The sequence below is a fragment of the Psammomys obesus genome, unplaced genomic scaffold (genome assembly GCF_907164565.1).
Source record: "Psammomys obesus unplaced genomic scaffold, mPsaObe1.curated_primary_1811, whole genome shotgun sequence".
Lineage (NCBI taxonomy): Eukaryota > Metazoa > Chordata > Mammalia > Rodentia > Muridae > Psammomys > Psammomys obesus.
Genome location: NW_026585686.1, coordinates 3,335,001 through 3,360,724, shown reverse-complemented (window position 1 = coordinate 3,360,724; position 25,724 = coordinate 3,335,001). Strand labels below are relative to the sequence as shown.

At 37.3% G+C, this 25,724-nt stretch overlaps 1 protein-coding gene across 2 annotated transcripts in view; it reads left to right on the top strand.

Annotated features, from left to right (window-relative positions):
• The window catches only part of Cntln (centlein), a 292,210-nt gene that overhangs the window by 220,194 nt on the left and 46,292 nt on the right, over nt 1-25,724 (top strand). For both annotated transcript variants that reach the window (XM_055629436.1, XM_055629442.1), the window contains exons 17-18: nt 751-844; nt 929-1,152. In XM_055629436.1, coding sequence (XP_055485411.1) covers nt 751-844; nt 929-1,152 — 318 coding nt within the window. The remainder of the gene's footprint in view (nt 1-750; nt 845-928; nt 1,153-25,724) is intronic.

Sequence of the window (25,724 nt, the reverse complement as noted above, 5' to 3'; positions counted from 1 at the left end):
TTGCAGAAAATCATTTGGTAGTTTTTGAAAAACTGTAACTACCACTTGTATCAAACTGAAACTACAGCCCAAGTATCTCACTGTTAGATACCAACTGGGGGTGGGGGGTGTTTACCAGTTGTAGGGAACATAGGAAGTCTGACTGGTGTCTCGACGCTAGTGGAAAAAAGCACAGGACTAATGCCACACATGACATCCCATTTAGCTCCCCAAGGCCAGGCTGGCTTGGATGGCACATAAGCCATGGGTCTGAAGCGTGAGATGATCTCCATGCCTTGGTCTCCCAGGGAGGAGCCATCTCTCCCAGCATGAGAGCAAGAAGAATATGTTATAATTATTATATTATAACTATTTCAGCTTAATTTCCAGTAGTGTCCCATGTCTGTATTTGAAGAGGATAAATATCCAAGCAAAGCATCCAGACTCCCAGAGACTGCTTCATTAAATATCCATATTTTATTGTTGTTGTTCAATTTGCTCCTACTATTTTAAATTGTCCTCAGGTTAAATTCTACTTTATTTGAGTTGATTTTCTGTGTATATCTTTTATCTGATCGTTCAACTTTAAATTTATTATACATATTAAAATATAAATTCAGATTTATATCTGAGGTCTTTAATTAAGGAATCCATTATAGAATCTTGTTGTCTACACAGGTTTTAGCTTCTTCAGTATACTTTAAGTGACACGTGAATTTCTTTGACAATGTCATTCAGTATAACCAGTTTTTCTGGAACTTTCAAATTTAGGATATTTCTCATTATAAGAATACCAAGAAAATGACTCTGCAAAAGAAGAGTGGAAGTGTGCAGAAGAGTTTCTACACAGTGATTCCTGTCCAAGGTAAGAGTGTAATAAGAAATTAACCATGTATTTATAAATGTAAGCTGATTTTTATAAAATATGAGCAGTAGTATTTTTATTCAGTTAGCAGAGAAAAGTGCAAAAATACACCTGCTCAGAAGCCAAGTAGTAACACTATTTTACTACGAGAACGGATTACGTCCTTGCAGCAACAGATTAGCTTGCTTCAGAATACGAGGAAAGCCGCAGAGGCCTCGGCAAAGGAGTACAAAGAAGCAAATGAGAAGCTGCTCCATCAACAGCAGATATCCGATCAACGATTTCAGACCAGCAGACAGACAATAAAGGTAAGGAGAACTTTAAGACTGAATTATAATAGATACGTTGAATATATGTTGAGCATATGAATTTTGTATGTAGTTTTAGTTCGAATTTGTGTTAGACATATGTACAAGTTTTTAAAAATCTGAGGAGGTAATCTAGATCCTATATCCTTAGATTGTGCCTCACTATCCCACATGGAGTCATAGAACTGCTTGTGGGGGCCACGATAGATTTGGTGACAGAAAAAGGTGTCTGAAGGTGAGCTCACCAAACATTAAAACCATAAGTATAACGGATCTGAGGCAGTTCTGGTAGCACTCACCCCTATTGCTTTGTGTGTCTTCATCCTGTTACATGTCTAACACCACAAACACTGCCTGAAACAAGTCAGCTCACACTCAAGGCTGTTATGTGTCATGAACAGAAGTGTTCTTGCTGTACATATAGGCACTTTGCTCTTATGAAAGCATGATGATTTAATTTTAAAAAAATCAAAGACTTTTAATTATTTTAATTATTACTATTGTTCTTTAGGTGGTCAGTTTCAAATTAGGATATCGAGGAATTGTATTATGTTGGAATGGTGTTTTTTTTTTTTTAATTGCTGTTTGGCTTGATGATTAGAGTTTTGAAATTTTGTTAAATAAATTGTGAAGAGAATCCCCAAAATGAGCCTAAACATAATTCTTCCATTTCTACTACACATTTACATAGGGCAGCAGGTGACAACTGACAATTATAAATTATGAATCAAATCTCAAAAACTTAAAAAAATGTGCTGCATCCTAACCTACTTTTTACTTTTTTGTGGGTTCCCCATTGCCCCAGTTTATCTGTAGTTCTGGGGGTGCAGGTATAAAACAGGCACACAATTCCAGCACTTAAAGTTATTATCAATCATACAGAAATTAATTTTCAAATGCTATTACTATTTGTTAAATATGAAAACAAGCCTGCATACTAAAGTAATGGCTATGTTTGCAAAAAGAAATAAATCTTGAGAGGTGTTTTGATAAAGTGAGACGCGGGTACATTTTCAACAACAGGAAAATGATATAAACAAAGTTAAAAGGTAGAACATTAATAAAAATACTGCTTTATAAAACAACGGAATTGTATGTAGGTTGCTGTCTTTAAGGTTCGCCTCCACGAATGAGGTTTACGTTGTTGTGCTCTGAGTAGACAATATATCAAGCTAAGAAAACTACCTCCTTTTTTAAAAATTTTCCGGACTTTTAATTATGAAGGTTTTGGTTTTGTTTGTTGCTGTTTGGAGGCAAGAGTCTCTCTGTGTACGCCTGGAATTCACAGAGATCCTCCTGTCTCCTCCAAAGTGCTGAGGTTAAAGCTGTGTGCCACCACACCTCTAAGATTTTTCACTTTAGTTTAATAATTCTTTGTCATCTCCTAAGATAATCATGGTCCACTTGCTCCTGTGCTTTGTTTAACTCTTTAAGGGCTACCCTATTGTAATGACATGTGACATTGCTGGTTTTTATCTTCTCTTTTCCCTTTTTTCTTAATCTGCTAGTATCCAGTTAATTTTAACTTTATTTTTTAAGAGTTAGCTGTTGTTTCAATGTTTTTCAGATTTGTTTGTTTGTTTGTTTGTTTGTTTGTTTTTAGTACATTGCATTACTTTGTGCTTTTGTTGGCTTTGGATTAATTCTATTTTTTCTTTTGACTATTTTTTCATTTTTGAAACAAGGTCTCTCTGTATCAGGCTTCAGATGCGTGATGGTCCTCCTTCCTCAGGCTCCACAGTCCTGGGATAGATTGTGTGATCCACTGTGCTAGCTCACTGCTCATCTTCTTGATCTAGTTATTCAGAATCATCTTTTCACTTGAACTGTATATTACTAGAGTTGGCACTTTCAACACTTAGTGCTTCTAAAATATACAGACTATGTATTTTTCTGATATATGTCATTTTCATTAAGTTCTATTTATTTTCCAACTTTTAACTCTTGGATTATTGAGAAATATATTATTTAACTTCAAAGTGTTTGAAGACATTCCTCTGTCTTCTAACATAATTTTGTTTAAAATAATGATTTAATCATAGACAGATATTCAGTGGTTTTAACTTTGTTGAGGTTTGTTTATTGGTACAGAATAAAATTTATATTGAACATATTGTGGTCACATCAATGAAGCAGTGGATTATACTGTTGTTGAATGAAATATGCTAAATGTGACACCTGAGGCTATTGTATTAATTTTTTTACATTAAATATATTTTATTCGCTTTGTATCACAGCTATAGCTCCCTCTCTCATTCCCTCACAATCCCACCTTCTCTCCTTCATATCCTCCCATTCTCCTCCCCTAGTCCACGGATAGGGGAGGTCCTCTTCCCCTTCCATTTGACCCTAGCTTATCAGGTCTCATCAGGACTGGTTGCAGTGTCCTTTGCTGTGGCCTGGCAAGGCTGCCCCTCCCTCAGGGTAGAGGTGGTCAAAGAGACAGCCACTGAGTTCATGTCAGAAACAGCCCTGTTCCCTTTACTAGGGTACCCACTGGGAGACTGAGCTGCCATGGGCTATATCTGAGCAGGGGTTCTAGGTTACATCCATGAATGGACCTTGGTTGGAGAATCAGTCTCAGAAAAGATCCCTGGGCCCAGATATTTTGGTTGTTTTTCTCTTTGTGAAGCTCCTGTCCCCTCTAGGTCTTACTAGCTTCCCCTTCTTTCATATGATTCCTTGATCTCTGCCCAAGGTTTGGTGATGAGTCTCAGCATCTGCTTTGATACACTTCTAGGTAGAGTCTTTCAGAGGCCCTCTATGGTAGTCTCCTGTCCTGTTTCTTGTTTTCGACTGCTTCAAATGTCCATCCCATTTGTCTTTCTAAGTGAGGATTGATCACCTTACCCCGGAATCTCCTTGTTTAGCTTCTTTAGGTGTACAGATTTTAGTATGTTTATCTTATCATATAGGTCTAGTATCCACTTGTGAGTATATATCATATGTGTCTTACTGCTTCTGGGATACCTCACTCAGAATAATCTTTTCTGGATCCCAATATTTGCCTGCAAATTGGATGATTTCCATGTTTTTAATTGCTGAGTATTATTCCATTGTGGAAATGTAACACAATTTCTTTATCCGTTCCTCTGTTGAGGGACATCAGGGTTGTTTCCAGGTTCTGGCTATTACAAATAAAGCTGCTACAAACATGGTTGAACAAATGTCCTTGTTGTGTACTTGAGCATCTTTTGGATATATGCCTAGGAGTGGTATAGCTGGATCTTGAGGAAACACTGTTCCTAATTGTCTGAGAAAATGCCAGATTGATTTCCAAAGTGGTTGTACTAGTTTACATTTCCACCAGCAATGGAGGAGGGTTCCCCTTTCTCCACATCCTGTCCAGCATGTGTTGTCACTTGAGTTTTTGATCTTAGCCGTTCTGATGGGTGTAAGGTGAAATCCCAGGGTCATTGTGATTTGCATTACCCTTATGATTAAGGACATTGAACATTTCTTTAAGTGTTTCTCTGTCATTTGATATTCCTCTATGGAGAATTCTCTGTTTAGCTCTGTTTAGCCCATTTTTAATTGGATTACTTGATTTGTTGCTTTTTAACTTCTTGAGTTTTTTATATATTCTGGATATTAGCCCTCTGTCAGATATAGGGTTGGTGAAGATCCTTTCTCAGTCTATAGGCTGTTGTTTTGTTCTGACAAGTATCCTTTGCTTTACCGAAGCTTTTCAGTTTCATGAGTTCTCATTTATTGATTGTTGCTCTTAGAGCCTGTGCTATTGGTGTTTTGTTCAGGAAGTTGTTTCCTGTGCCAATGAGTTCTAGGCTCTTCCCCACTGTTCCTTCTAACAGGTTTAGTGTGTCTGATTTTATGTTGAGGTCTTTGATCCACTTGGACTTTAGTTTTGTGCAAAGTGATAAATATGGATCTATTTTCATTTTTCTGCATGTAGACATCCAGTTAGACCATTTGTTGAAGATTCTGTCTTTTTTCCATTGAATGGTTTTGGCTTCGTTGTCAGAAATGAAGTATTCATAGGTACATGGGTTTATTTCTGGGTCTTCTATTCAGTTCCACTGATCGTCCTTTCTGTTTCTATGCCAATATCATGCCATTTTTATTACTATTACTCTGTAGTACACCTTGAGATCAGGGATGGAGATACCTCCAGATGATATGTTGTTGTACAGGATTGTTTTGGAAATTCTGGGTTTTTTGTTTCTCCATATGAAGTTGAGAATTTTTCTTTCAAAGTCTGTAAAGAATTGTGTTGGTACTTTGATGGGAATTGCATTGAATCTGTACATTGCTTTTGGCAGAATGGACATTTTCACTATGTTAATTCTACTGATCCATGATCATGGGAGATCTTTCCATCTTCTGATATCTTCTTCAATTTCTGTCTTTAGAGACTGGATGTTTTTTTCAAATAGGTCTTTCACTTGGTTGGTTAGAGTCACACCAAGGTACTTTATGTTATTAGTGGCTATTGTGAAGAGTGTTGTTTCCCTAATTTCTTTCTCGGCCCTTTTTTCTTTGGTATACAAGAGGGCTTCTGATTTTATTTTTGAGTTTATTTTAAATCCAACCACTTTGCTGAAGGTATTTATCAGTTGAAGGAGGTCTCTGGTTGAATTTTGGTGTCATTTATATGTACTATCATATTATCTGCAAATAGTGATAATTTGACTTCTTTCTTTTTGACTTGTATCCCTTGATCTCCTTTAGTTGTCTTACAGCTCTCACTAGGACTGAAGTTGAATTAGTACTATGTTGAAGAGATACGTAGAGAGTTAGCAGCCTTGCCTTGACTCTGATTTCAGTGGGATTAATTTAAGTTTCTCTCCATTGAGTTTGATGTTGACTATAGGCTTGCTGTATATTTTCTGTACTATGTTTACGTATGTGCTTGTATCCCTGATCTCTCCAAGACTTTAGACATAAATGGGTGTTAGATTTTGTCAAATTCTTTTTCGGCATCTAAGGAGATGATCATGTGGTTTTTCTCCTTCAGTTTGTTTATATGGTGGATTACATTGATAGATTTCGTATATTGAACCACCCCTGCGTGCCTGGGATGAAGCCTACTTGATCATGGTGGATGATATATTTTATGTATTCTTGGATTCGGTTTGCAAGTGTTTTTTTGTTTGTTTGTTTGTTTGTTTTGTTTTTGAGCATTTTTGCATCAATGTTCATAAGCGAGATAGGTCTGAATTTCTCTCTTTTTTTTTGTCGGGTCTTTGTGTGGTTTAGGTATCAAGGTGACTGTGGCTTCATAGAATGAATTTGGTAATTTTCCTTCTCTTTCTATTTTGTGGAACAGTTTGAAGAGAATTGAATTAGCTCTTCTCTGAAGGTCTGGTAGAATTCTGTGCTGAAACCATCTGGTCCTGGGTTGTTTTTTTTTTGCATGGGAGACATTTGATGGCTGCTTCTATTTTCTTGAGACATATAGGACTACTTAACTGATTTACCTGTTCTTGATTCAACTTTGGTAAGTGGAATCTAATAAGAAAAATGTCCATTTCATTTAGATTTTCAAATATTGTATATAAGCTTTTGTAGTGAGACCCAATGATTGTTTGGATTTCCTCAGTGTGTGTTGTTATGTCCCCATTTTTGTTTTAGATTTTGCTGATTTGGATAGTTTCTCTCTTTCTTGTAGTTAGTTTGGCTAAGGGTTTGTCTATCTTGTCGGTTTTCTCAAAAAAAAAAAAAACAGCTCTTGGTTTCATTGATTCTTTGAATTGTTTTATTTGTTTCTAATTTATTGATTTCGGCCCTGAGTTTGATTATTTCCAGCCATCTACTCCTCTTGGGTGTGTCTGCTTTTTTTCTAGGGCTTTTAGGTAAGCTATTAAATTGCTTGTATTGAGATGTTAGAAATTTCTTCTTGAAGGCACTTAGTGCTATGAACTTTCCTCTTAGCACTGCTTTCATTGTGTCCCATAAGTTTGGGTATGTTGTTCCTTCATTTTTATTGAATTCTAGGAAGTCTCTAATTTCATTCTATGTTTCTTCCCTGACCCAGTTGTCATTCAGTAGCAAGTTGTTCTGTTTCCATGTGTGTGTAGGCTTTTTGCTATTTCTGTTGTTGTTGAGATCCAGCTTTAGACAATGGTGATCAGATAGTATACAAGGAAGTATTTCAATCTTCTTGTATCCTTTGAGGCTTACTTTGTGACCAACTATATGATCTATTTTGCAGAAGGTTCCATGAGGTGCTGAAAAGAAGGTATACTCTTTTGAATATGGGTAAATGTTCTGTAGACATCTATTAGGTCCATTTGATTTAGGACCTCTGTAAGTGCCCTTATTTCCCTGTTAGTTTATGTCTGGATGATCTGTCCCTTGGTGAGAGTGGGGTGTTGAAGTTTCCCACTATTAAGGTGTTGGGACCAATATGTGATTTCTGCTTTAATAATGTTTCATTTACCAATGTAGGTGCTCTTGTCTTTGGGGCATTGATGATCAGATGTGGAGTTTACTTCATTGAACAGATGTCTGAAGTAATGAATAAGTGTATATAGTGAGCTTCTCTTGAATCTGCATTTTTATTTTATTCATTTCAAACTTTTATACAGAACTTTGAGTCTAAATACTACTTTTTCCTTCTAATATGCCCATTCACTTTTGTCCTCCACTTTTACAAATTACCTCTATACATGTTGCTAGGGAGAATTCTTCAGTGGCCACGTTGGTCACATCCCAGCCTTGATTAAACATCCAGGGCCTACTTCAGTCTTCCAAGTAATGGTCCTCAAGGGAATTGGTAGATAGGGTAACTCAGAGGAGCATGAGAAGAAATCCTTAGAAACAGTGCATACATAAAAGAAATTTAACGTGAATGCTATGTTGTTTGCCCATACACCATGACTTTCTCACTGCCTTTCTCAATGACTATTGGACAGTCATTTAGTTTATGCTTCTTTTAAGAGAATGAGTACTTTTATTTTTGTTACAATTTTAAAAAGTATCTTTGAACATAATCATTGTGCATAGAGTTTTGGTGCATACTTTAGTCCAACTATATATTATATGTTGAACATAATCTCATCTCTATCCTCCTTTTTTAAATTTTAAAATGAATAGATTGATTATGACATAGGGAATAAGTAAAGATGGTGGAATAGTGTTTAAGGTTTAAGTATCACATGTGGATCCAGCTATTTAACTGAGGAGTACACCAGCTCTGAGAAAGTTAATTGACTCCCATGTTCTTCAGTCACAGAAACTAAAATAAACGATTCAACTTACATGGTTATTGTGGGTACTGAACAAAACAACAAACAGACCTTGACACAGAAGTTTTCACATTATGGAGTTATAATTATTATTACAATATTAAACTTGGAGCAGAATTTATCTGGGTATCAGAAAAGAAAACATGACTTCTCAGCTTCAAGAGTCTATTTGTTTTAAATCCCTTTTATTTAAACACAGTCTTGAGCTGTCCTCCTAATGTAATGAGCTTTTAACAGCACTTGACTTTTTTGCCATGCAAAAGTATTGCCTAATACTGTTTCTATGAAGAACACATATCATAAGATTTGAAAAAATAGATCACCAACATAGACTTCTGGTAATGAGTGGTTTATGAAAGAGGATTCTTTACTATGGCAGAGTTTTGATGTGATGAAACAAAAGATTATGAAGACAGGTTGGTTGAGCAAAACAGAGTTAAGTAAATAAAACTACAGGAATAGAAACAGGTGCTCTCCCGGCTGAGAAAAAAAGAAATCCTATATGTTTAGGATAGAATTTTGAAGACTTCATTCATACACGAATAAGAAAGATCTGCCACTTAAAAACAGAAAAAGCTAAAATATACAAGAACAGTAAACATAATTTGTGATTTTTATAAATATGGACATAAAAAACAATCAAATACATAACAAGGTGAGGGCACTAAAGAACATAGAAACATGGTAAAGTGGTCCTATTTTTAAAGTGTTTGTAACATAAAAAGTAAATAGTTCTTGTAAAATAGGATCCGACAACCACCTATAAAGCACAAAGAAATATGATCGTTTACTTCTCTTTTATCATCCAATACTGAAGCCTAGCCAAATGCTAACACAAGGCAGCACTTTGCTAGTGGGTTGAGAGCATTGACCAGGAATGTAGGAATTATGTTCATATACACACAAAAAACAAAAACAAAAAACCCAGTCACTTTTCAATACATTCATTACTTGTCATAGTCTAAGGTACAGATCAACTGAGTATTTTATCATGAGAGAATTTTATTATTATTTGCTAATATTATATCTAGAGTTACATTTGATCATTGATAAAACCAATATAGGTAAAATACAGGAGATTAGACCAACACAGTCTACCAACAAGACTCAAGTGCCAAGAGATCCTAGACGGCAGCAACCAATATGTACCATATCTGAAAGGCAGGGGACCTGAAATTCTGAAATTGGTGAGTGGAGGGGCAGCTGAAGCCATAAAATCGACACTGAGGCTTCCTGGACAAGAAGGGATAACACAATGTTAATCCTACCAATCCATGAGCACGGGAGATCTTTCCATCTTCTGAGATCTTCTTCAATTTCTTTCTTCAAAGTCTTGAAGTTTTTCTCAAACAGGTCTTTCACTTGCTTGGTTAGAGTCACACCAAGGTACTTTATGTTATTAGTGGCTATTGTGAAGGGTGTTGTTTCCCTAATTTCTTTCTCAGCCTTTTTGTCTTTGGTATACAAGAGGGCTTCTGATTTTTTTGAGTTGATTTTGTATCCTGCCACTTTGCTGAAGGTGTTAATCAGCTGAAGAAGTTCTCTGGTTGAATCTTTGGGGTCGCTCATGTATACTATCATATCATCTGCAAATAGTGACACTTTGACCTCTTCCTTTCCGATTTGTATCCCCTTGATCTCCTTTAGTTGTCTTATTGCTCTGGCTAGGACTTCAAGTACTATGTTAAAGAGATATGGAGAGAGTGGGCAGCCTTGTCTTGTCCCTGATTTCAGTGGGATTGATTTAAGATTCTCTCCATTGAGTTTGATGTTGGCTATAGGCTTGCTGTATATTGCCTTTACTATGTTTAGGTATGTGCCTTGTATCCCTGATCTCTCCAAGACTTTAAACATAAATGGGTGTTGGACTTTATCAAATGCTTTTTAAGCATCTAAGGAAAATGAAAATAGATCCATATTTATCACCCTGCACAAAACTAAAGTCCAAGTGGATCAAGGACCTCAACATAAAACCAGATACTCTAAATCAGTTGGAAAAAAAGTGGGAAACAGCCTAGAACTCATTGGCACAGGAGACAACTTCCTGAACAGAACACCAACAGCACAGGCTCTAAGAGCAACAATCAATAAATGGGACCTCATGAAACTGAAAAGCTTCTGTAAAGCAAAAGACACTGTCATCAAAACAAATAGACAGCCTACAGATTGGGAAAGAATCTTCACCAACCCTTTATCTGACAGAGGGCTAATATCCAGTATATATAAAGATTTAAAGAAGCAGAAAAGCAACAAACCAAATAATCCACTTAAAAAATGGGGAACAGAGCTAAACAGAGAATTCTCGAAAGAGGAACATCGAATGGCAGAGAAACACTTAAAGAAATGCTCAACCTCATTAGCCATTAGGGAAATGCAAATCAAAACGACCCTGAGATATCACCTTACACCCATCAGAATGGCCAAGATGAAAAACTCAAGTGATAGCACATGCTGGAGAGGTTGTGGAGAAAAGGGAACCCTCTTCCATTGCTGGTGGGAATGTAAACTGGTTCAACCACTTTGGAAGTCAATCTGGCGCTTTCTCAGACAACTAGGAGTAGTGCTACCTCAAGACCCAGCTATACCACTCCTAGGTATATATCCAAAATTTGCTCAAGTACACAACAAGGACATTTGTTCAACCATTTTCGTAGCAGCTTTATTTGTAATAGCCAGAACTTGGAAACAACCCAGATGTCCATCAACGGAGGAATGGATACAGAAATTGTGGTATTTTTACACAATGGAATACTACTCAGCAATCAAAAAGGAGGAAATCATGAAATTTGCAGGCAAGTGGTGGGATCTAGAAAAGATCATTCTGAGCGAAGTATCCCAGAAGGAGAAAGACAAACTTGGTATATACTCGCTTATATAGACCTATAAGATATGATAAACATAGTGAAATCTACACACCTAAAGAAGATAATCAAGAAAGTGGACACAGGCGAAGGTGATTAATCCTCATTTAGAAAGACAAATGGGATGTGCATTGAACTTATGACAGGAGTCTACCACAAAAGGCATCTGAAAGACTCTACCTAGCAGTGTTTCAAAGCAGACACTAAGACTCATAACCAAACCCTCGGCAGAGTGCAGGGAATCATATGAAAGAAGGGAAGTTAGTATGATATGGAAAGGATAGGAGCTCTACAAGGACCAAACATATCTGGGCACAGGGTCTTTTCTGAGACTGACACTCAACCAAGGACCATCTATGGATATAACCTAGAACTTCTGCTCAGATGTGGCCCATGGTAGGTCAGTAACCAAGTAGTTTTCCAAAGTAAGGGGAACACGGACTATTTCTAACAGGATTTCAAGGGCAGGCTGTTTGACCCCTCCCCCCCCCCCCCCCCCCCGGGGGGGGGAGCAGTCTGTTAGGCCACAGAGGAGGACTTTGCAGCCAGCCCTGAAGATACCTGATAAAACAGGGTCAGATGAAAGGGGAGGAGGTCCTCCCCTATCAGTGGACTTGGAAAGGGGCAGGGAGGAGACCAGGGAGGGAGTGTGGGGTTGGGGAGGGAATGAGGGAGCGGGATACAGCTGGGACACAGAGTTAACAAAATGTAACTAAAAAGAAAAAAATAATAAAAAAAAAAAAAAAGAAGGGATAACACATGAGCTAACAGCAGTGGCGTCATCTGCACCAGCCTTCAGGGTCCTGGGTCTGTGAGCAGCTTTACAGTCCCACAAGGCCTCCCAGCCAGTGACTGCACAGTCTGCCTAATCCTTCGGGTATGGACAGGGATAATAACATATCCAATACCACAGGGCTCTTAAGCTACAAACTGGGATTCCAGGCTCTATGCTGTTTAAAAAACTGTATAACTTTGAGTCAATGACTTATTGGACCTAATTTCTTTTTTTTTTTCTTTATTAATTACAGTTTATTCAATTTGTATCCCCCCTGTGGTTCTCTCCCTCCTCCCGTCCCAGTCCTTCCCTTCCTCCACCCTCTGCATGCATGTCCCTCCCCAAGTCCATTGGACCTAATTTCTAAAGATTTTTTTTCTTTTTATTAGCTTGTTATAAAACTATATAAAGAAGACAGTATGCATTGTTTTGTCAGAGACAGCCCTGTACCCCTTACTAGGGAACACACTTGGAAACTGAGCAACCAATGGGCTTCATTTGAACAGGGGGTCTAGGTCCTCTCCAGGCATGGTCCTTAGTTGGAGTATTGCTCTCTGCAGGCCACCCTGAGCTCAGGTATTTTGTCTGTTTTTCTCCTTATAGAGTTCTGATTTACTCTCTTGTTTGGTTCACAAAAAGGAGTTGGAGACATTGATATCATTTAAGAAGCACAATAAATGTTTGCCAAACCAGTTCATGAACATAGAGAGCTATGAAACCGTGGAAGTTTAGTATAATGTGAAGGTTGGTGAGCTCAGTTAGGCATTTTCATGGAGCAGGAAGCATATTGCATATACTGTCCCTCACAAACCCTACACCACCTATTTCAATTATTCAGGTCACTTTTTTAGTCATTAGGCTTTTAATATGCTGAATCCAGATTTGCATAATAACTTCATGTTTTCTAAAGGAATTTATTTCATTATATTATTACTATGGATATCTAACTTGCCCCAGGATTATGGGTTCCAGAAAAAGGTATGTCATTTATGGCGGTCTGAGTGAGATTGGCTCCATAGACCGTATATTTGAGTAATGGTCCTTAGTTGGTAAAATTGTTTAGAAAGGATTAGGAGGTATGACCTTTTTGGAGGGTGTGTCACTGGAGGTGAGTTTAAGGTTTCAAAAGCCTGTGTCATTTTCAATTAACTCTCTGCCTAGTGCATGTGGATCAAGATGTGAGCTCTCCTGTCCATGAGGCCTATCCTGAAGTGGCTGATAACCGGTGTCACTCTGAGAGAAAACTTTTTCCCTTTCCCTAGATGTATTGTAAATGTAACTCACTGTAAATGTGACTTACTCTGTCAGCTCTTTCTCTGATCCATCACTTTGATTGCCATCAGTTAGACATCACTTTCAAACATGGCTGCTTTCTTTGCAAAATTAACCTTACCTTCCTTTATCTTTAAAACTTTATTTCTTTATTTTATATTTAGGAGTTTATCTTTCATGGCAAAAAAAATCAATTTGGCTAATTACTTTAACAAGCTTAGGCACTGTGCTTTTCCATAGGAAAGTTTGTACAACTCCTCTAATGCTAACAAGGTTAGTGATGTATAAACATCTATTTGTTTATTTATTTTCCTTTTTCAGGTGTGTACTAAGGGCATGACTGTATTCCAGCCAGTTCATACTGTAACACAGGGTGAGTCTGCATTCCAGGCAGATCGCATAGACCTAGAAGGTCTTTGGATGCAATACCTTACCAGAGCAGTCATGTTGCTGGATTAAAATTCCTCTGCAGGTTATAAGTGACAGTTCAGTTGTTAACTTTTACCATAGTGGCTAGGTTTATATTCTATTCATTCATTCCATTCATTTTAATACATATATAAAACGAAATACAGCATAAAAACAAAAATTATCACCTTAGACAAGACAAACCAATAGAAGGAAAAGAGTCCAAGAGAAATCAAAAGAATGAGAGACCCACTCTTTGCGTATTCAGGAATCTCATAAAAACACTAAATCAGAAGCTATAATATATATCTAGAGGACATTGGACAGACCTGTGCATAAATGACCTGTTCCAGTTCCACGCAGCCCCTGTGCAAGCTGCTTCGGTCTCTGTGAGGTCATATGAGCTCTGCTCATGTTGATTTAGAGACCCTTGTTCTTCTGGTGTTCTCCATTCCGTCTGGCTGTTACAGTCTTTCTGCCTCCTCTTCCATGGGGTTTCCTGAGTTCTGATGGGAGGCATTTCATGGAGGCACTTAAAGCTGAGTGTTCCAAGGTCTCTGTCACTCTAGCTCTATACCCTCTTTGTGTTCTTTTATTTGGTTACAGTTTAGAGGGATTTTCTTTCTTTTGGGGTTTTCTTTTGTGGTTTTATTTTGTTTTCTTGGGTTTGGGAGGTTTTATTGTTGACTTATGTTTTGGGTTTTTTGGAGTTTTTTTGTTTTGTTTTGTTTTCTTGCTTTTTCTAAAAAGAACTCAAGTTTGGATGGGTAAGGAGGGGGAAAGGATCTGTAAGGACTTGGAGGAAGGGAAGAATACGATCCAAATTATTTAAAATATGAAATTTTTAAATAATAAAACAATATTATATAAAATACCCAAACAAGCTATTTCTATTAGCAGACATTATTTTTTAATTACTATTTTTTTTATTATTTTTATTAATTACAGTTTATTCAGTTTATATCCCCCTGTAGCTCCCTTCCTTTTCCCCTCCTGACTTCACCCTTCCTCCCCCTCTCCAGCCATGACCCTCCCCAAGTCCACTTATAGGGGGAGGTTATCTTCCCCTTCCTTCTGATCCTAGCCTATCAGGTCTCATCAGGACTGGCTGTACTGTCTTCCTCTGTGGGCTGGTCAGGCTGCTATCCCCTCAGGGGAAGGTGATCAAAGAACCAGCCACTCAGTTCCTGCCAGAGACAGCCCCTGTTCCCATTACTGTGGAACCCACTTGGAGCCTGAGCTGCCATGGGCTACATTAGTTAAGGGGTTCTAGGTTATCTCCATGCATGGTCTTTGCAGTCATTATTTTAATATAAGTATGCAGCAATCAGCAGAAAACAAAAATAAAAGATGTGAGCTCTTAACTACTGTTTCAGCACCTTGCCTGTCTACCGCTGTGCTCCCCATCCCTATGGTCATGGATTCAACCCTCTGCAACAATGAGCTCCAAGTTCAACTTTTTCGTTTACAATTTTTCTTGATCATAACATTTTCTCATAGCAATTGAAAGGAAACTAGGGCAATAATATTTCTTAAAAATTAAAACAAGATGATTTCTAATCTTTGACCTGAAAAATGAAGTTTCACCTCAGGCTATTGCTGCCAAGATCTCAGCTGTGGCCTGTCTGAATGATCACAGGATTCACAAGCAGGCTGTAAGCTTAAGTGTCACAAATGGATGCTGCTGCTTTTTTTTGTTTTGTTTTGTTTTGTTTTTGTGTTTTTTTAATTTTTTTATTAATTACACTTTATTCATTTTGTATCCCCCCATAAGCCCCTCCCTCCTCTCCTCCTGATCCCACCCTCCCTCCCCTTTCTGCATGCATGCCACTCCCCAAGTCCACTGATAGGGGAGGTTCTCCTCTTCTTTCTGATCTTAGTCTATCAGTTCTCATCAAAAGTGGCTGCATTGTCCTCTACTGTGGCCTGATAAGGCTGCTCCCCCCTCAGGGGGAAGTGATCAACGAGCAGGCCAATCAGATTATGTCAGAGGCAGTCCCTCTTCCCATTACTATGTAACCCACTTGGACACTGAACTTGAAACCGGCCACAGAGGGCCTCTGAAAGCTTCTGCAGTATAGACCGTCAAAGCAGATGCTGAGCCTGATGACCAACTGATGGGCAGAGTGAATGGAATTCTATGTAAGAAGTGGGAAATAGTAAGAGCTGGAGGGGACGGGAACTCCACAAGCAGAGCAACAGAACAAGATAATTTGAACACAGGGAACTTCCCAGAGACCCATACTCCAACCAAGGACTATTCGTGGAGATGACCTGGAACCCCTGCACAGGTGTAGCCCATGGCTGCTGCTTTTTTTTAAATGAACATTATTATTTTCTCCAATATTTTGAAGAATTCTTGATTCCTCTACTCTGAGCCAGACAAATCTGTAATAGTATGTTTTATTCTCAGACTTTTGGGGCAATCATAAATAAAGCAGTTTAACTTTTAGGATTTGAGTTTTTAAATTTGTGACATTTCTTGTTCATTGATATTAATCAATTAATCTTAAATTGGTTTAAATCAAACCTCAAAGAAAAGACTTTAGTGAAGTATGAGAATATGGAATATGTCCCATTCAACAAATGCCTTGGGCTTTTAGGTTAATCCAGCATATAGACACCACATCTCAAAAGATGTTTAGGAAACCCTTGAATTAAAAAAAAAGTGTCAGATTCTATGAATCTGCATTAAAATTTCGCATATTTATTTTGATATCTTTGGTTGTCAGTATTTCCTAAATGTATGTTTTTGTTGATAATTGTTTATATACCTTTATTCAAGAGGTCGGAAGTAGTAAACTATTAACCATTTTTTCCTACCAAGAATTTTAGGGTTTTAAATAGCCTCATTTTCCTTGAATAATCTTTGTTCAAGCTCTAGTAATAAAAGAAGAAAATAGCTGTCTATGATTCTCATTGCTCATCTCCAAAGTTTCTTTTACTTTATACCAATAGATTGTGTGGTACACAATTGTTGTAGGCTATTCAGCTTATATATGTCAGATTCTCTAGGGCCGTGGCTTTTGCCAGATGAAGCTTTTTTTTTTCTTTTGAGACTGATGAAACAGTGCGATTATTGATCTGTGCATGACATAGCCTGTCTCTCTCCTGGCAGAGTGTAGCAACATTTATCCAGGAATTTGTGAAATGTCACTTGGATCATGTTCGCAAGGTAAACTGTGCAAAATCCAGGATCTGAGCTCAGAATCCATGTGGAATTAGACGTGACTGTCTTGTTCCTATGTCCGATCTCCTAGATGAACTGACTGATATTTGTTAACAGAATATCTGTGTCTGATATTAGACTTTGTTGGGGACCACTATTATTATTATTTAGAACACTCTGTGCTAGAAAACTCATTCTTGCACTGTGTTTTCACTTCCGATCTTAAAGAGGAAATGCATACTGAATAACATCATTTACAAATCCCCTTTCTAGTTATGATGAGACAATATGAGACTGCAGTTTTTTATTTGCAGCAATGTTTCTTCTCTGTAACAATATACTTTCAAATACATTTGTCTCATTAAAATGTCAGTCTCCATGGAGGTGACAAATTCGAACATTTTTCTCACTACTGGATTGTTATATTTAACTGCACTTATTACTTTAGGATTTGGGTTTTGTTTTATTTAACTCCACAAGGCTACATAAAGCCCTTTTCATGCAGGCACATGGCGTACTTTGAGTATATCCCACTCCACACCACACAAGTCTTCTCCTTTTCTCACCTGTGACTCCTGCTAGTCTTCTTTGTTTCACAGGCATTTAATTCCTTCTTTTAATGAACTGAATATTGTTTTAGCATGTTTGGATGTCTTAATGTATACTAAATTTCATATTACTTCAGTGCGCCTAACATATTTAAATCATTTTAACAATGAGATATTCAATAAGGAATGAAATATGATTCTTATTCCTTACTTAAGATACTAATATGAGAGTTGAATGTGTATCTCAATGCAAGGCAATTATGTTATCTGTATGTACATATTGTTAATAGAGGCATGCATATGTCTATATACAAAGACACATGTATACATATAAAGTGTGGAAGGGGACAGTCATTTTGCTATCATTCTTTAGTAAGATTTTTGAAGGAAGTGGCATTAGAGCTGAATACATTTGAAAGTTGTATGCGTAAAGCAGACCATTAGAACACAGGAAAGCTTAAAGGTGTCAAAAAAAAAAAAAAAGAAGAAGAAGTTGAAAGCAGTGAGTAATCTGTTGTGAAAATAACTTGGATAAATGTGGAAATGAAACTTGCTATGAAGGCTAGGCTGGCCTGGAATTCATAGAGATCTCCTGCCTTTCCTCCCCTTCCTCCCTCTGCCTGCCAATTGCTGGGATTAAAGTCATATACCCTTATGCCCTGCTTTACAGGTTTTCAATGAGAATTCTCTACTCCTTTTGTGGTGTGTGTGTGTGTGTGTGTGTGTGTGTGTGTGTGTGTGTGTGTGCACGCATGTGTGTATTCCAGTTTTTATGTGTATGTATGTGTCCTGTGTATACATATATGTGAAAGCCACAAGTCATTCTCTGGTGTTGTTTCTTGGGGTGCTGCCCATCTTGGTCTTTAATATAAGGTCTCTCACTGGCCTTGGACTAGCCAGTTAGGTTAAAGCTTTCCACTAGTAGGCAAGCACCAGGAATCCATCTTCACCACCCTCACCCCCCCAGCCATTACACCTGACTTTTTGCATGAGTTCTGGAGATCAGATTCAGGTTCTTCCACTTGTAGGACAATCATTTTAGTGAGCTATATTTCCAGGCCCACTTGGTACTGTCTATAAATCTCTCAGGTGTTTATGATGCACATGTGAATACTAAGAAGCTAGAGACAGAATGTAAGCAACAAGATTGTGTTTTATAGATATCAAGGAAAAATAACTAAATAATCTATAAATATTAATAAAAGAGTTTTGTTTTTAAAGAAAGGTTTTACAGAAGTATAACTCAACTTGATGGCATGTTGCATCTAGGAAGTTAAGAAAAATGATGTCTTCAAAGATAGTTTCCAGATTTCTAAGTAAAGTGATTAGAAAACTGATCATCTAAGAATTACATTTGTGATGGTAAAATATTAAAATATTGTGGGGTAACTGCCAAGAATTTTGGATAAAATGTAACAAAAAGCAGAGGGAAAAGAAAGGCAGGCAGGCAGGTAGGCAGAAAAAAAAAGGAAGAAGGAAGGAAGGAAGGAAGGAAGGAAGGTAGGAAGGAAGGAAGGAAGGAAGGAAGGAAGGAAGGAAGGAAGGAAGGAAGAGAGAAAGAACGAACCCAGCTAGGGCTGGAGAGAGAGCTCACTTAGTAAGATGCTTATTATGAAAGCATGAGGATCTGAGTTTATCCCCCAGAGCTCAGATAACAAGCTGGTCACACACAAGCATGCACACGCACATGCAGGTACAAGCACACACACATATTCACACACGCGTGCACACAAATACATACAATGTAAACATTTTAAACATCAAAAAATAACTACAAATTTGTTAATTCAGATATTCTATATGAGATGAAATTTGTAAAATAGATACAATGAAGTATTATGGAGAGAAAGAAAAGTATTAAAGTATTTCTTTGGTAATTTTCACAAATGTTACTTTTTAAATTTTGTATCCCCCCCCCCTGTAGCTCCCTCCCCCTTCCCCTTTTGATCCCACTCTCCCTCTCCCTTCTCCACCCATGCCTCTCCCCAAGTCCACTGATAGGGGAGGTCCTCCTCTCCTTCCATCTGACCCTAGCCTGTCAGGTCTCGTCAGGACTGGCTGCATTGTCCTCCTCTGTGGTCTGGTAAGGCTGCTACCCCCACTCAGGGGGAGGTGATCAAAGAGCAAGTCAATCAGTTTATGTCAGAGACAGTCCCTGTTCCCATTACTATGGAACCCACTTGGACACTGGAGAAATGGCTCAGAGGTTAAGAACAAATGTTACTTCTTAATGAAAAAAAAAAATCACTTAATTGGGAATAGTTTTACCTCAAGACCCAGCTATGCCTCTCCTGAGTGTATACCCAGAAGATGCACCATACAACAAGGACACTTCCTCAACTATGTTCATAGCAGCTTTATTCAGAAAAGCTAGAATCTGGAAATAACTAGATACCCTTCCACAGAAGAATAGGTAAAGAAACTGTGGCACATTTAAACAGTGGAACACTACTCAGCTGTTAAAAAGAAAGAAATCATGAAACTTGCAGGTGAATGTATGGGACTAGAATAGACCATCCTGAGTGAGGTAACCCAGACCCAGAAAGCCACACATGATATGTACTCACTTATAAGTGGATTTTATCCCTAAAATACAGGATAAGCATACTATGAGGCATAGACTCAATGAAAATAAATAACATAGAGGATCCAAGGGAGGATACAGAAATCTCATTCAAAAAGGGAGGTAGAATAGACAGAGATAGTAGCTGAAGAGAGGGAACAAGGTAGGATAGCGGTCATAGAGAGCTAAAAAGGTAGAGAACAGATCTGAGGAGATCAAGGGTAGCGAGAAGGACTGTGGAGAAAAGAGAAACTGAGGGTAGGAATATCTCTGTGACAAACTGGAGATCTAAGTCAGGGTAGGTTCCTGGGAGGATATGAGGAGCACTCAAGCAGAGACTCCTAGTAGCAAAGGCCAGAGAGACTAAAGAGGACACCCACTAACTAGGCTAGTCTCCTAGCAGAGGGAGGAAACACCAACAACTTTGACCCAAAATTTACCCTGCCTACACAATGTGCAGGGATAAAGATAGAGAGGAGATTGAGGGAAAGCCCAACCAATACCTGGCCCAACCAAAGACCTACCCTATGGGACATCCAACCCCAGACACTTTGAAAGAAGCTCTGCCAAACCTGCAGACAGGAGCCTGTCAGAGCTGTCCTCTGGGAGGCGCTACCCAGCAGTGCTTTATAACAGTTGCTGAGACTCACAAACAAACATGGGTGATGCATAGGTGTCTTATAGAAAATAGAGAGGAAAGAGAAGAGGAGGTTCCTGGAGGTGACAAGAACACCACAAGAAGACCAACAGAACCAACTAACAAGGGCCCAGAGGTGCTTGCTGAGATGGAAGCATCAACCAAGGACCATGCAGGAACTGGACCTAGGCCCCTACAAAGACGAATCAGATGGGCAGCTTAGGCCTCCTGTGAGTTTTCTAATAAGGGAAGTGGGGAGTACATTAGACATGGACTCACTTGCCAGCTTTTTGATCACTTTCCCCTGGTGGGACTGACTTGCCAGGCCACAGGGGAACAGGACATGTTCAGTCCTGATGCAACCTGATGAGCTGGGCTGAATGGGAAAGGAAGCTCCCCTTTCTGAAGAAAGGTGGACTTGGGGAGGGAAGAAGAGAGGCAAGGAGGGGAGGAGGGATGCAGCTACCACAAGGCTATAAGGTGAATAAAAATAATAAAGTATATACATAGAAAAAAAAAAGACAAAATCATTTAAGTGCCACTAATATCTTTATTTTACAAAGTTCTCAATTTTTTTTAAAAAAAGCTTCCATTATTTTAAAAACATGTCCAGTTTTACCCTCTTGAAATCTTAGAGAACTCACACAGACAAAACAGCGAAGCAGCTATAAATCTGTTTCTGTTAAGCATTTTAATAGAGCAAATTTACAACAGCATTTGAGTATCAGTATTACTGATGTTAAATTTGTAATGAATTGAAGGATTTTTGAAATTCACTGATTTTCTTTATCCAAATAACTTATTTGCAAGGCCTAGAAATATTGCAGTTAACTACTGATTATCATTAAAATATTTCAATTCCAAGTGTTAAAATGCTATTCATAATTAGAAAACATATTGTGAAATGTATTGCTTTTCATTAATTTAAATATATAGAATTGGAACTCCAGATGGTATTCTTTAGTCTTTAAGTTTATAACCCTCCCAGATTGATGATATTTAATTTAAATTACTGTGAACTTATTCAGTGTAATTTAACTAAATTCAGTGTCCATATTTGTTCTGTATGGTCCAGTGTAGGATGTATGTGATTTAGGTTTTGAGTGAATCGTTAGGTAGATAGTAAGTGAAAGTAAAAGATAACAGTGATTAAAAGTTGAGGTGCTACCCAGCAGTGCTTCATAACAATTGCTGAGACTCACAGCCAAGCATTTGGTGACGCGTAGGGTGTCTTATAGAAAATTGAGAGCAAACAGAATAGGACCTGGAGGTGACAGGAACACCACAAGAAGACCAACAGAATCAACTAGATAGCTAGCAAAACATCATCATATCAGGCACTTCAAACACCCAGTAGAAATCAAATGACTCCTCGAGGCTGACAGCTGGAGTTTTTTATTGAAAGAGTCCCTGGAAGAGTAGGATGTCCCCTAGAGTGAGGCTTCCAAGTATAAGAGCAAAGAATAGCAGAAGGGTAAAATCAAATCAGGCTCTACGGTTATCCTGCAGAAGTGATGGGGCCCTTCTGAAACAGCTGTGCTGGAGCTGCTGGTGGAACAGTCTGTACAGACAGTAGTCTACCTGGGTATGACTCATCTTCATGTCAAGAGAATTCTCGTTTTCCTTCTAGCTGTTCTTATGGGCATAATGTTTTTATATCCTTAGCTGCTTGCTGCCCCTTCTTACAGAGCCACGGGTCCAGCCAGGTTTAGGACAGGGAATTTGTAGGACAGTTGACATAGTATTTTTGGTCTGAAATGGGGAAACCAACCCTCCTTCCTGAGTGAGACTCTGAGTGAGATTAAATATCATATGACCACTTATTATATAATATACATTGCATTTACATACTTTTTGAGGTTTATTGAAAAGTATTATCTTGGAAAATACAAATTTCTGAAAATATCACTGATGATAATAGGTCTGTTGTGATGGCTCAGTGAGTGAAAACAGTTTTGTGATCACCTGACAGCCTAAGCTTGATTATCAGGTACCTCAGAGAAAGGATAAAACCAGCTTCTGAGAACTAGGTTTTCTACCCTCATGTACACGCATGCACACATGCAGACAAACATGCAATGAGCACACAAACACACACACAACCACCACCAATTAATAATAATAATAATAATAATAATAATAATAATAATAATAAATTTTAAAATTAGTTTAAGGACTATAGCTTAGTGATAAGAGTTTACCTAGCATGTCTAAGATGCTGTGATAAACCCTTGGTAGTAACATTTAAAAAGGAAAAAAAAAATCTTTAAGCACCACTGCCATAATTCTTTTAAAGTTTAAGTAGAAATTAAAGATTATGAGCAATTTGTGATGTCTAGACTCATTAACATTTAGTCACAATAATATGTGTGGATATTAATTTCCTTGGGCAAGTCAACAAAGGCCTTTTGCAATTAAATATAATAGGAATCAGTATTGTTGTAATACAGTCCCACTAGGACAGAAAACCAATAATGTTTAAGTTTTTGGATTTTTTTTTTAAAAAGAAAAACAGAATTTAATTAGAGGAAAATGAGGAAATCATCAGCTTTGTGTAGATATTCTAGAATTTGAGCTCCTCTGTGCCCAATAGCTCAGTCCATATAACTTCACTTGGAAATTGTGGTTATCCTATACTAAAACAGAGTTTTAACAGCACCGTAGGACAACTTTAATTTTTGTTAAATGATCGCACACACATTTTTGTCAATGATGTGTATGTGTGTGTGCTTTCATAATTGGCATTTTTGTTCTTGCCACCAAATAATGTCAATAACTAAAAAACTAATGTTGACAAAGAAGTGAAATATAAATAGGATTAAAAACTGAAGAGTGTACAGTACCTGTGAGAACATGATTTAATTAGCTAAGTTTTCACAGTAGAAGTAGGAGAAGGGATGTGAGAATGACATTACTTCCTGTCTTTGGAATCATGTGGGATTGTCCATCTCTTATTCCTACCAGAGAAAGGCATCAGGATGGAAGCAGGTTTGGCCTCATGGTTGGTAATAAGCATGCCTTCTCTGTTAAGTGTTGAAGAGGGCTAACACTGAAGTCAGAATCTTCCCACACGATGTTAACAAATCACTATGGTGGTGGTAATATACTTTTGTTCCCAAGTATCTGATGTAATAGGGTATCTTTATTTCCAGTTAACTTAAAGATGGCATTTGAAATAACAGCAAAGCAACAAACCATTAATCTTTCCTTAATTGTTGTAATTCCATATGTTAACTTCCAAATTTCACACATATCACATTTTTATATCCATTATTTTTCATATAATCGTGGGGCTGGAAGTTGAATTGATGTAGTTTAACTTAGATATTAATTTGGTTATTCTGATTATTTTGAAATAGACAACATTGCCAGAAGTGTATTATAATTTTCTTCAATATCAAAACTGTCAAATCAATTAAGGATAAATGTTAAGTGTTTTGGGGGCTGTTTTCAAAATTTTAAATGTTAGTAAACTTTTTGAAAATTTTTTGATTTAAAATTAGTTTTTATTCTGAGAAACTATATTCAAACATTTTAAAAATGCTTCAATTGGCCATTGCCTAGCACCTGTATTAACGAGTACAAGAGCATTGAATTCATTTTACTTTGTAAATGTTACTGAGAATAGCCTACCTGTTAACCATATGCAGATCCCCATATTTCTATGATAAAATCTAATTTGAACACATCAAGACAGATTGGCATTTCCAGAACTATAAAAAAGTGCTTTGTTAATTGCACACCATATTTAATATGACCTTACAACAAAGTAGCGCCTTAGTGTCATGCTTTGTCTTTACTGTGCACACTGGAGCTGATTTCATCTGGGCTAGATAACTGAATTTCATGAAAAGAGTTTTTTTTCTTGATAGGCAATTAACAGTAATTAGGAAAATTCACCTCAAAACGATGTCAACATGAGATTGTTTAAGAAAGTTGAATGTCAGTGACTTAAAAAGAAAGTTCTCTGACACAGGTATGGCATGTGAAACATGAAATGTTAATTTAACTTTTCTGCTTATTATTCATGCACAATATTATTTTGTCATTCAGACACTACGCTGACAGAGTGTAAGGGTGTTAAAATAGTGCTGCTGGAATAAAAAGAGGATTAATTTACCATTGGCCAATTAGCCAAGGGTACTTAATGGTCTCTAAAGGCTACTGAAGTCTAACTGCTAGCAAAAGCATCAGTGAAAAGTCCTCTACATTACCTTCATTTGCTTGACGTTTTCTGAAACATACTGTAGGCTTTTAATAACTGCATCTATCAAAAAAGTTTTTGTGAGTGATCCAGTAACTGAGTAGAATTTTCATTCACTATTTCATTACATAGATAATTACATTTCTGCCTAAAATACTTTATTTGGTGGTATTCTGTGTTTTTTGTTTTTTTTCTTTTTTAAAATCTCGAATGGGCTGAAGTATCAAAACAAAGAAAAGCTCACATTTTATAATTAGAAAATTTTACTTATTATTAAATTTGAAAGTTATTACTCAAAACTGTATATCTCCCTATGTACTTGTATAGAAAATATGTGTGTTGGTGATAAAAAATAATGTAATTTTCCTTATAACTCATATAACCACTTAAGTGACTTATACTTTTAATCTTCCACAGGGAAACATACATAATTTTATGTGTTTCACTTTTTTCCCCTATGGATGTGCAATATTCTGAATAAGAAAATATTAGTTATATCCACTGTAAAAAATGTTACTGTGTTTAGAAAGCATTTATAGGAGGTTATTGCCTATAAACGTCATACTATGAAATTTGAATTTTTTCTCATTATCCTACTTCAAAACAATGATGATAAAAATTGTTGTTATAATTATTTTTGTGTGGTACATTTTTAATTGCTGTTTCTGTAAGTACAAGCAAGAATAGCCTGAGTTAGAGAATATTAATTAATTTTTGATCTTTTTCATTTAGCATCAAAGTCCTTTGTCAGTCCTAATAAAAATTTAAGATTGAAGATGTGGGGATCCAGGTTTTTAATAATCCCAACACTGTGAAGGCTGAGGCAAGAATATCAAAGCTTGAGACCAAATTCTCTCTCTCTCTCTCTCTCTCTCTCTCTCACACACACACACACACACACACACACACACACACACACACACACAC